Raw genomic sequence first — 12,062 nt, 5'->3', positions numbered from 1 at the left:
TAGGTAATATATTTTGCCCCCAAAACAAAGTTGCCCCAAAGGCTATGCTATATGCTGTCCAATCTTGCTCAAAACAGCACCAATTGACATAATTGCGGTGATCCCAAACGAAGAAAAAACTCTCTTTATCATTCAAATATTTCAACCCTATGTTGTTGTTAGACTGGAGTAGTTTCCCTTTAAATAGACTGCTCTAAGTTACATTTAGCAGATACTTTTCATCCAAAATGACTTACATATGTCAATTCTATAAGGGACTACATTGTCCCCAGAACAACTTGGGGTTAAATGCCTTGCTCAAGGTCACAATGGTGGAAGCCTGGAATTGAACCCACAACTTTTCAGACTACTGCATAGGAGGTTCCTCCAGTAGTGTGTGTGGAGGGGATGTGGGATGTGTCCACTCAGACAGACACTGTGGTTGTTGGGCTGAGCTGCTGTGAGTGAAACCTGTGCAACAGCGCCAAGAGGGTGGGACCGAGTGTCCTGCTCCTGCTGGGGTCTCCCGCCTGCTCTTCCACTGAATGGTACTTCTATTAGTCTCTCGGCTCATAGGTCACCTGCACCATCTCTACCGGATAATGTGAGGGCGTTAATGAACATCTGCTTTGTAGCCTACTCAGGATTGAATGTTGTGAATGAAATTTGTTAAAATGAATGACTTCTGTGATGCTTTTAATGATTGATTAAACATATCAACCTTTGTTTTTAAAAATTACGAAATTAAAATGTGAAAAGGGTTTAACAATGTGATGGAAAAATAAATGGGCGATAAGCTTTTTTTGAGCTACACATTAGACAACCAAGACAAATTTCAGTCTTGTTTTCTCTCCTCTGTACATCAATTTAAGACTGATTGTGATTGAGTCTGAGTGAAATTACCTGTCCAGTAGAGAATATAAAAAGACCCAGAGCAACCAGTTCCCAGTGATCTTTTTTTCCAAACTTAGGGTTGTATGATGTACAATAATAAGCATCAAACATTCAAATCATGTTTATTATGCATGGTTGCCTTCTATGTTTTATTTGTACTAAAAATAATCAGACATATTTTGAGTGAAAGGGAGTTGTAGGACAAATCCTTTGAGGCCTTTTATTGCTTTGTCAGCTGTTCTAAACCACTACCGAAATTAACTGCTCATGTGATATCCACTCCAAGTTGCAGTGTACAAACGCGAAGTAGGCCTTATGTGTCATGACCACAAAATAAAATTTGCTGTTGTCATGATAGGGGAAGCTGCAGCAGCAGCAACAGTTGGTTATTTCTGCTCTTCCCTAGTCAGAGTCTAGTCTTGGCTCCTTGCTGAACCCAACCTGGAGTTTTAGTCATAGCCTAACATGTATTCTGTAATTGTTTAGACCTCTAGTATTATTAGGCCTTCAAGACCGGTAAGTAACCTATACATTCGTAAGACATTCATTCAGAGGGAAATAATCTTATACTTTTGCCACAGAAAGTAGTGCTCACTCTTATGAACACTTTCAAATTGTTGTAGAGAAATCCTGTAGTCAAAGATTGGCTGAGAATTGGCTTAGCCTACAGTGAGGATTTTCGCAGGTGTGAAGTCCGCGAGGCATCTGTGTTAAAGGAATGCCAGTTACTTTTTTTTTTCCACTGTCTGCGTTAAACTTTCACACTTCACTCACTATTCCAGAAGCTGCTGTAAAATGAACTTCTGGAAACAGACATGTGGTCCCATACAAAAATGTGATATATGGCAATATATGAACATATATGTCAAATAACAGGGACTTATAATTTTACTTGCAACTGACATATACTTGTAATATATTTGTAAATCTGGGAAAAATATATGTGACATATATAAAAACGGCCAATTTTACTATATTTTGAAATATATTTGACATGTATGTGTATATATGTGACTTATATATGTATGTGTATATATGTGACTTATATGTGTGAGGAATACAGTGACATATACATTATGTGATTTACATATGAAGAGTTCAGATGCAAAACCCTCTAAATCCGTCTGACCACGTTTCTTTTAAATGAGCATTTAAAATCAGCCTCCTATAGGTTTTTGCCTATAAATCGATATTTCAGACCAGGAAGAGAGTGGTATTTAGTGGGTTTTGAAGTTAAATTATTTGACTAACGTATACTATGTGTGGAGAGCATCCACTCACCATCTTTATCTAATTTTTGACTTACTGTAGGTGGCATTTAGAGGCTTTTGCACCTGAACCCTTCATATATTGCCATACACATCACATTTTTGTATGGGGTCAACGTTTGAAACTAGTTTGAAACAAATAGTCTTTCTTATGAAATACGTACTCACAAGTGCATGCACAAATCAGAAATACAACTTAAAAGTGCAAAAAAAGTGCTGCAAAGGGCTATCCTCACATCTGAACATGTTGCAATGCATAAGAGTGATTTGCCAGATCCTTAGCTCTTTGATACATATTTTAAAAATGCTATGTATAGTTCCATAGTTTGACTGTCTAAAAGCAGCGCAATTTACGAGTCAGAGTTTGACAACAACAAAATGTAAATTTCATTTGAAAGCTCCTCCTCTAATGTCAAGTCACCGTCATTTCCGGGTGCGGTAGAGTAGGAGAAAAAAAAAAAAAAAACACTGCACAATTAGCCGACCAACAGATTAATAAATGACAGGAGGATACAGATATTGAAGATCACCGGCAGCAGATGTAACTCGAAAAGCCATTATTTGAGAGGTTATTTGATTTATCTTCAGACAAGACATGTTAACCTCGCTGTCCAAGAATTGATCTCTTTTTGAAGAAGTCGGTGTTTTCAGGTCTGTAGCTGGCTAAGTGTTAGCTAGCTGGCATAGCTTTCTGCAAGCTAGCTAACTACTTAGCAAGACGAGTAGCTAGGGAATTCGGCTTTGGCTTGATGTCGCCAGGGCCCTTATTAGACATTCTCTGATGTCGCGTAGGGACCGAGCGGACGCTACATGGATTAATTGTTTGCGAATGATTTAACGGCGCCAATGTAAACATCTCTTGTAATGTCACAGCCGGGTCTTTGACACCTCGTCTACATGCTAACCAGCGTTTAAGTTAATAGCTAGCTAAGTGAGGAAGGTCAACATTTTTGCGGCAGCAAACTGACTAATAATACCACAAACGTTGCCACTGGTCCATATCTATCTTCCAGTGTCATTGTAGCTCGAATTTCAGTTGATGTCCGCTTTGTTTCCCGATTTTTATGACCCAAAGCGGTAGCTATTCTTTTTAAATGTGTTTTGCTCCGTTCAGCCTCTGTCTATTTTTGACAGACTCTCTTTGATCGGATGTTAGTAAGGGTCGCTGTCCCATTTGGTAGTTTACAAACAGTCTGTTGTAGTTGTCAGCGGGCTGACTTAGCATATGTCGTAATGTTTCTCGTCCTTAATTCCATAAACGAGGTGGAATAGTCACTTTTCTGATGCTTTAATGGCTAGTAAGATACCTGTTTTGTAAAATATTGCAATCCTGAGGGTTTTGTGCAGTCCAGAAATCCATTTGGATCGTGGTACCATTTTTTGTGTGCTTAGAGCCTTTCATATGCAACCATCTGGACAGACACTTTTATATCTACAAAACCAGTGCTCGCTCTTTTCTATTTATTAAAGGGATATCTGGCACTTCAATATCAGGTAATTGCATTTTTTAACTTTTAATTCATAATAACATTTGATCACTATAAGTATGGGAGTTTTATGGATAACAAGTCACGTGCCAATTTTCAGTGCTGACACATGTGCTGCTCTATTCAGTTATATTATTATTATTATTATTATTAATTAGGCTATGCCACCATCAAAGGCATTTCAGTGTCCCCGTTGGGCTTTTAGTATCCCACACTTAGTACACCTACGCTCCAGCAGTGGCTGTGGCACTGAGTTCCTTTTGTTTTGTTTGAGTGTGTGGTAAACAGTGGCCTTCTTTTCACTCCTCCCACAGTGTACAATGAATGGCCTATCTGTCAGCGAGCTGTGCTGCCTCTTCTGTTGTCCCCCTTGTCCCAGCCGCATTGCTGCCAAGCTTGCCTTCCTGCCCCCGGAGCCCACCTATGCCCTCCTGCCCGACCTGGAGGCAGGGCCCGTGCCCGAGGGTGCGCCCGCAGCAACAAGCCTGCGGGCGCGGGGAGGAGGGGGTGGCGGAGGCGCCAGCGGGGGCGGAGGAGGGGGGGCAGGCAGCACTGCGGCCGGAGAGGGCCGATGGAAGCTGCACCTCACCGAGCGAGCGGAGTTTCAGTACTCCCAGAGAGAGCTGGACGCCACGGAAGTGTTCCTGACGCGCTCCAGCCGGGGCAACCGAGTGGGCTGCATGTACATCCGCTGCGCCCCCTCCGCCAGGTGAGCGAGCCGGACGGAGCTCGAGAGAGCAGGAGATACTGTTGGGGACAGATGTGGAGATACAGGCAGACAGGCAGAAAGAGAATGAAGGTGCAAGCAAGGGGCGGGAGGAGGGGTGGATAGCCAGGATAGATAGACAGAGTGAGAGTGAGAGACAGAGAGTGAGAGACAGAGAGTGAGAGACAGAGAGTGAGAGACAGAGAGTGAGAGACAGAGAGTGAGAGACAGAGAGATGGATAGATATCTAGAGGTGTGGAGTAGAGAAGAGATGGCCAGAAATGTGTCAAGCCCACCCTGTGGCACACTTCAGCCCACAACTAGGTGACTGAGGATGTGAACACAGTGTCTGTGTCCCTTTATATGTATTACAGGTGTTGCCTCGGAGGTGAACCTCTGTCCTGCACAAGCGGCTCTCCCCGTGATTGTTTTTAGTCCTTTTGTCTTGCCTCCGGTCTCTATGTGTCAAAACTTCCTGTGATAAGCTCACCTCCCTCTTTCCACTCTCGGCACTTATTTGCATGGCATCAGTTCTGTTTCCCCCCCCGCATCTGTCCCATTTCCTAGTTTTCTTGCCTGTGTCAGCTGTCTCTAACCTTTACCCTTCCTCAGCTGACAGCCCATTGTTGTGTCCCTGTGACGACTCGTTTCAAGCAGCTGTTGTGTTGCTATTCATGCTATTTACGAATGTTACTTTGCTGTTGGTACAAAAATGTTGCCATTTTGCCATGCATGCTGCTCGACTTGTTTTTTCCTTTTGATGTATTAAAGGCTGAATGAGGAGTCTGGATTTAGTAATCTAGATGGCAATCTATCGCCCTTAGGTGCCCTGAGAAAAGGTCATTTGATTGAAAGTTATACATTTTGTATTGATTTGATGGTTTAGAATTTAACTTTTTTCATTATAAGATGTGTGTGGAAACATGTCTTTATGTGGAGGTGAAAAGCGTTCACTGCTGTGGTTTTCTGGTAATGTCAAGAAATGGAAACTTTCATATGGTTTTTAGTTTTGGCCACCGTTTGAGCAATGCTGGGACGCTTTAAAGGTTAGGAAGGAAATGATCACAGATCATGGATCGTTTATGTTGTCTAACCATCAGTGACTCAGTCTCAGTGGTTTGACCAGCAAGAACCACTCGTAAAGCTAAATCCAAGTGGTTTGATTTTATTGCCAGTTACATGGCCAGCTTTTTTCATCGCTCTACAGCTCGCGTTGAAGTGTGTGTAAACTTTATCCGTGTGTTAAGATGACCTGTTTTTTTAGCAATGAAATCTTTCACGTTCATATTTCTGCTTTCGTACTGTGTGAATGTAAAAACAATGCTGGTGGAAGAGTGCCTTTATTTTTGTCAGTGGCACACATTACGTGGCACTGTGGCAAAAGAAGCCCTGTGGGAACAGTTTAATTAGTCACATGTAATTAGTGACATCCTTCAGGGCAGGGAGACCTGTGACTCGGAGGCCCTTGACAATACGGTGCGAGCGAGACTGACAGGACGAAGGCACGCACGCCATTCTCAGTCCCACCCACTCACCCCCTCTTCTCTGCATTTCCCCACAGGTTTACCATCCTCTTCTCCCATGGCAACGCGGTGGATCTGGGACAGATGAGCAGCTTCTACATCGGCCTCGGCACACGGATAAACTGCAACATCTTCTCCTACGACTACTCAGGCTACGGAGTAAGCACGGGCAAGCCGTCCGAGAAGAACCTCTACGCAGACATCGATGCCGCCTGGCAGGCTCTACGCACACGGTAGGCCCCAGACATTCCTTTCACCCTCTCGGAAGTGCTGCAGATATAGAGAGACCTGGTCCTGATTAGGGGTGGGTTACGACAGGCCAGGGACATTCCTAAGACAAGATCTACTGTTGTATTTCTGTAGAAATGTTTTTGGGAAGTTCAGTGTTTTCCACAGAATTGAATTGTATTAGTTGTGGTAAGTGAAGGAGGGGGGTGTTGAGCAAATACTCTGTTGGATATTGTGCTATGTTATATATTATGCTATAGTTATAATTGCCTTGCACGAGAAGTTGATATTGACAAGTAGCTGTAACTTTATAGGGTGCTGACCTCGACAACCCAACAGTATTCTAACGTTAGCGTAGGCATACTGCTTCTTATGCTTGCACATGACTGAATTAGAGAGAGAGAGAAATGAAATGAATGGATTGCATCCCATATAAGTATGTATGTTGATATTGTGGTGGGCTGCCACAAATAAGTCAATGTATGGGAAACAATGAAGTTGAATCATGTCTCATGTCAGACGTTGGCTCTTATCCTTTTGGAAAACCCTGGGCCAGGAGTGATGGATTCGATCCCAATTTGATATTGAACTGTCCCCACAATCTACTTAACTTATCATGAAAGTGTGCCTTTAACTTTAACTTTTGAAAGTGTGCCTTTAGTTTTAATTGGTTTAGGTTACTATCCCGAAACTAACAGATAACACAGAAAGCTCTTTGTTGCTATATGGGCAGCCGTGGCCCACAGGTTAGCACTCTGGACTTGTAACCGGAGGGTTGCCGGTTCAAGCCCCGACCAGTGGGCCGCGGGTGAAGTGCCCTTGAGCAAGGCACCTAACCCCTCACTGCTCCCCGAGCGCCGCCGTTGAAGCAGGCAGCTCACTGCGCCGGGATTAGTGTGTGCTTCACCTCACTGTGTTCACTGTGTGCTGAGTGTGTTTCACTAATTCACCGATTGGGTTAAATGCAGAGACTAAATTTCCCTCACGGGATCAAAAAAAAGTATATATACTTATATACTTTTGGAAAACCCTGGGCCAGGAGTGATGGATTCGGTCCCAATTTGATATTGAACTGTCCCCACAATCTACTTAACTTATCATGAAAGTGTGCCTTTAACTTTAACTTTTGAAAGTGTGCCTTTAGTTTTAATTGGTTTAGGTTACTATCCCGAAACTAACAGATAACACAGAAAGCTCTTTGTTGCTATATTACATTAAATTTAAGGATATTGTGCTGAAATTGAAACTTATAATAATGTTGATATGTAGTACTTATAGCCACATATATTGCACAGGTATACTGTACAGGTCAGGAGGAATAAATGCCTTGATTATGTGCTCTGTTTACCAGGAAGTTCAGTTTTTAGTCATGACTGCTCTGTAAGTTGATGCTGATCAACCTGAATCAGTCATCTCCAGCCAGGCATATTCTCCTTTGATGCAGGAAACTGCAATGCAGACTAGCTGCCTGCCACTGATTAAGTGGCTGAAAATGAGCAGGGAATGAATCTCTCGCACTGAATTCTGCCGTGTGGTTTATGTTTGTCAAGCCTGGTATACTACCAGGAACTGCTTGGGTTTGTTGAGACTAGTCTGTTGACATTCCTCGTAAGGGTCAGTACAGTTGTATTTGCCTAGGGCCTCATGAGTCCCAACCTAACTTCCTTAAAAGTGTGTTCCTTATGACAGATCCTATCTGATTTGTGCAGATCACGGCCAGATATGTTACTTAGTTACTTATTCATTCATTTGGCTGACGCCTCTATTCGAAGTGACTTACATCAATTATTGCAAGAGCCTGTCTCTGTGTGCTAATGTGCCTTACTCAAGAGCACAGCTCCTTAGCCCCTATCTTACTACTACACCAGGTGTTGAGATCACTTGAGGACATAATGTAGCAGCTTCATGGTTTTGTGTTCTTTATGTTTACTGTACTTGCTTTTACTCTGGGCAGCCGTGGCCCGCTGGTTAGCGCTTCGGCCCTGGAACCGGAGGGTTGCCGTTTCGAACCCCGACCAGTAGGCCACGGCTGAAGTGCCCTTGAGCAAGGCACCTAACCCCTCACTGCTCCCCGAGCGCCGCCGTTGAAGCAGGCAGCTCACTGCGCCGGGATTAGTGTGTGCTTCACCTCACTGTGTTCACTGTGTGCTGAGTGTGTTTCACTAATTCACCGATTGGGTTAAATGCAGAGACTAAATTTCCCTCACGGGATCAAAAAAAAGTATATATACTTATATACTTTTGGAAAACCCTGGGCCAGGAGTGATGGATTCGGTCCCAATTTGATATTGAACTGTCCCCACAATCTACTTAACTTATCATGAAAGTGTGCCTTTAACTTTAACTTTTGAAAGTGTGCCTTTAGTTTTAATTGGTTTAGGTTACTATCCCGAAACTAACAGATAACACAGAAAGCTCTTTGTTGCTATATTACATTAAATTTAAGGATATTGTGCTGAAATTGAAACTTATAATAATGTTGATATGTAGTACTTATAGCCACATATATTGCACAGGTATACTGTACAGGTCAGGAGGAATAAATGCCTTGATTATGTGCTCTGTTTACCAGGAAGTTCAGTTTTTAGTCATGACTGCTCTGTAAGTTGATGCTGATCAACCTGAATCAGTCATCTCCAGCCAGGCATATTCTCCTTTGATGCAGGAAACTGCAATGCAGACTAGCTGCCTGCCACTGATTAAGTGGCTGAAAATGAGCAGGGAATGAATCTCTCGCACTGAATTCTGCCGTGTGGTTTATGTTTGTCAAGCCTGGTATACTACCAGGAACTGCTTGGGTTTGTTGAGACTAGTCTGTTGACATTCCTCGTAAGGGTCAGTACAGTTGTATTTGCCTAGGGCCTCATGAGTCCCAACCTAACTTCCTTAAAAGTGTGTTCCTTATGACAGATCCTATCTGATTTGTGCAGATCACGGCCAGATATGTTACTTAGTTACTTATTCATTCATTTGGCTGACGCCTCTATTCGAAGTGACTTACATCAATTATTGCAAGAGCCTGTCTCTGTGTGCTAATGTGCCTTACTCAAGAGCACAGCTCCTTAGCCCCTATCTTACTACTACACCAGGTGTTGAGATCACTTGAGGACATAATGTAGCAGCTTCATGGTTTTGTGTTCTTTATGTTTACTGTACTTGCTTTTACTCTGGGCAGCCGTGGCCCGCTGGTTAGCGCTTCGGCCCTGGAACCGGAGGGTTGCCGTTTCGAACCCCGACCAGTAGGCCACGGCTGAAGTGCCCTTGAGCAAGGCACCTAACCCCTTACTGCTCCCCGAGCGCCGCTGTTGTTGCAGGCAGCTCACTGCGCCCGGGATTAGTGTGTGGTTCACCTCAGTGTGTGTACACTGTGTGCTGTGTGTGTTTCACTAATTCACGGATTGGGATAAATGCAGAGACCAAATTTCCCTCACGGGATCAAAAGAGTGTATATACACTTACTTATACTTATACTTTTATGCTGCCCACAGGTATGGCATCAGTCCTGAGAACATTATCCTGTACGGGCAGAGCATTGGCACCGTGCCTACCGTCGACCTGGCGTCACGGTACGAATGTGCGGCAGTCGTCTTGCACTCCCCTCTCACCTCGGGCATGCGGGTTGCTTTCCCCGACACAAAGAAGACCTACTGCTTTGATGCTTTCCCAAAGTAAGTGTCACCGTTTCTCTGTTGATATGAAGATCTATCACTTTAAATCCCCAAACCAACATATGAAAATGAGCCACATCAAAGTAGGCAAGATTGTTATCAGCTTACGACCTGTGATTGAAAATGTAATGCGTCATAGATTTAAGCTCAGTGCTTAATATAATCTGGGTGAAACTGTTAGCACATTTGAATTTGCTCTGTTGCAATTCTCCCATTGGAGTAGACTTCTAAATCATTAAAAAACCTGGGAACCAGTCAGAAACGCTTATGGGGTGGGCTTTGTACAGTGACAGACAGAGAAGGCCCTGCCAATGGCTGCGCTGCCCTCTTTTTATTTTCCTTTTATATATGTGTTTTTACATGCACACGACGGTGCTCTTGTGACAGTCAAATTTCCTTCTGGATGAATAAAGTATTTCTAATCTTATCTTATCTTAAGTTTCTCCACCACTGTCGTCTCCATATCTTCTGGTTGTTATGGCGTACATACATTCCATTACTAGCCCCCAGGTCTACTCCATAGACTATAACCTAAAACAGACGCGGGCAGCTTTAAAAAAGATGGTAATTGTGAACATAGCCTTATTTTTCATTGTATCATAATTGGTCTGGTAGTAATTGAGCATATTGACTGACTGAAGGGCCTGTAGACTCGCTTACATCTGTCCATATTTGTGATTCCGCCACAATATGGGCGCACTCACTGGCCCTTACCCCTGCCGGTGCCCGGGCAGTTGGCGTTTGGTTAGGGCGACGCAGTGCCAGGCTGGGCGCAGGGGTGCCCGCCGGTGCTGGCGCTGCAGCTGTGCTGAATGGCCGCTCTGTTCTCCGCAGGGTCGCCCAGTGTCCTCACCCAGCTGTCCGGCACACCATGCCCCGTATCCCACAGCAGCTCTGCTGTCTGCGCGCGCACACACACACACACACACACACACACACACACACACACACACACACACACACACACGTGCACAGGCAGCTGCAGTTAGCATTTGCTGTCTGATTGAACGGGGGAAAAACACTCATCTGTGTTGTTATGGGTGTGTGTTTGTCTGTGTATGTGTCTGTGTCTGTGTGTGTGTCTGTGACTGTTATATGAAGGAAGCACTTGTTGTCTTGCCCATATGTTGCATTCAACGGTTGAGGATGTGTTCGGTTGTTGTGAGCTGGTCATTGAGGGCACAGAATAAACTCCTCAAGCGCAACTGATGGTGCAAAGGTCATAAAATTGAGTTATGAAATGCATTTACTAAAGTGTCTCAATTCAGTTTTCTACCATCACTGTGTAATAAGGCTTACAAGACACTGTGAGAGATAAAGAGCCTGGAGTATTATTGAATTCTTGTGCATGACGTGTAGAATATTTGAAATGAGCTAAATGGGAGTGTTTTGCTTTGACGTGGCTCATAAACTTGCCCATAATTGCTGAATAGGTCAGCATTACTCTCTATGGTGAAATGTGCCTGGAAAATGGTCTGCAATAATGTAAATTGAGTTGAATGTAAATAAATGAAATGGAGAGGCATTAACCCTTAAAGGTGTACCGTTACAATGAAAGTATGTTGGAAAATGAACGTTCTAAAGAATATTTGGGTTCATTAAACTCAACATAGAATTTTAGAACCTTCAATTGTTGCGGAATGGAATCTTGTGTTAGAATGTTCAAAACCCCACACCTTAATGTCCCCTCGGTCATGAATATAACTCCTCCATTGACCCCTCTGTCTGTCCCTTCTCTTTCCCTTGGTTCTTTTCTCTGTCCTGTCTACCTCTCTGTCCGTCTCCGTGTAGCATTGAAAAGGTGTCCAAGATCACGTCACCGGTACTGATCATCCACGGGACGGAGGACGAGGTCATCGACTTCTCTCATGGCCTGGCGCTGTTTGAGCGCTGCCCCAAGGCCGTGGAGCCGCTTTGGGTGGAAGGCGCTGGACACAACGACATCGAACTCTACAGCCAGTACCTGGAGCGCCTGCGTCGCTTCATCGGCCAGGAGCTAGCAGCGCAGCACACCTGAGAGGGCCCCACACATACACACACACACACACACACACACACACACATATATATACACACACACACACACACACACACACACACACACACACACATATACATATATACACACACACACACACACACACATATACACATACACACACACACACACACACACACACACACATCCAGCCACCCTCCCTAGTCTTTCTCTTCCGCTTCCCCTCCTCCTGGGCCAAGGTCTGTTTAACTCCACCCCACTCTCTCACACACACACACACATACACACACACACACACACACACACACAC

The 12,062-nt window shown here is 44.0% G+C and overlaps 1 protein-coding gene across 2 annotated transcripts; it reads left to right on the top strand.

Moving 5' to 3' along the window:
• Positions 1–2,584: 2,584 nt before the first annotated feature.
• On the top strand, positions 2,585–11,856 carry abhd17ab (abhydrolase domain containing 17A, depalmitoylase b). 2 transcript variants are annotated; one of them, XM_048252754.1, is made up of 5 exons: positions 2,585–3,635; positions 3,943–4,337; positions 5,896–6,090; positions 9,574–9,753; positions 11,545–11,856. In XM_048252754.1, exons 2-5 carry the CDS (start codon positions 3,949–3,951, stop codon positions 11,768–11,770), a joined length of 990 nt encoding a protein of 329 aa, XP_048108711.1. In that variant the 5' UTR covers positions 2,585–3,635; positions 3,943–3,948; the 3' UTR covers positions 11,771–11,856. The 2 variants fall into 2 exon arrangements, with proteins under 2 accessions (XP_048108711.1, XP_048108712.1); XM_048252755.1 differs by having other exon boundaries at positions 2,592–2,709.
• The last annotated feature ends 206 nt before the right edge of the window (positions 11,857–12,062 follow it).

This window comes from Alosa alosa, chromosome 9 (assembly GCF_017589495.1).
Source record: "Alosa alosa isolate M-15738 ecotype Scorff River chromosome 9, AALO_Geno_1.1, whole genome shotgun sequence".
Taxonomy (NCBI): domain Eukaryota; kingdom Metazoa; phylum Chordata; class Actinopteri; order Clupeiformes; family Clupeidae; genus Alosa; species Alosa alosa.
The sequence above is the reverse complement of the archived record's forward strand: the minus strand, read 5'-3'. Positions and strand labels throughout refer to the sequence as shown.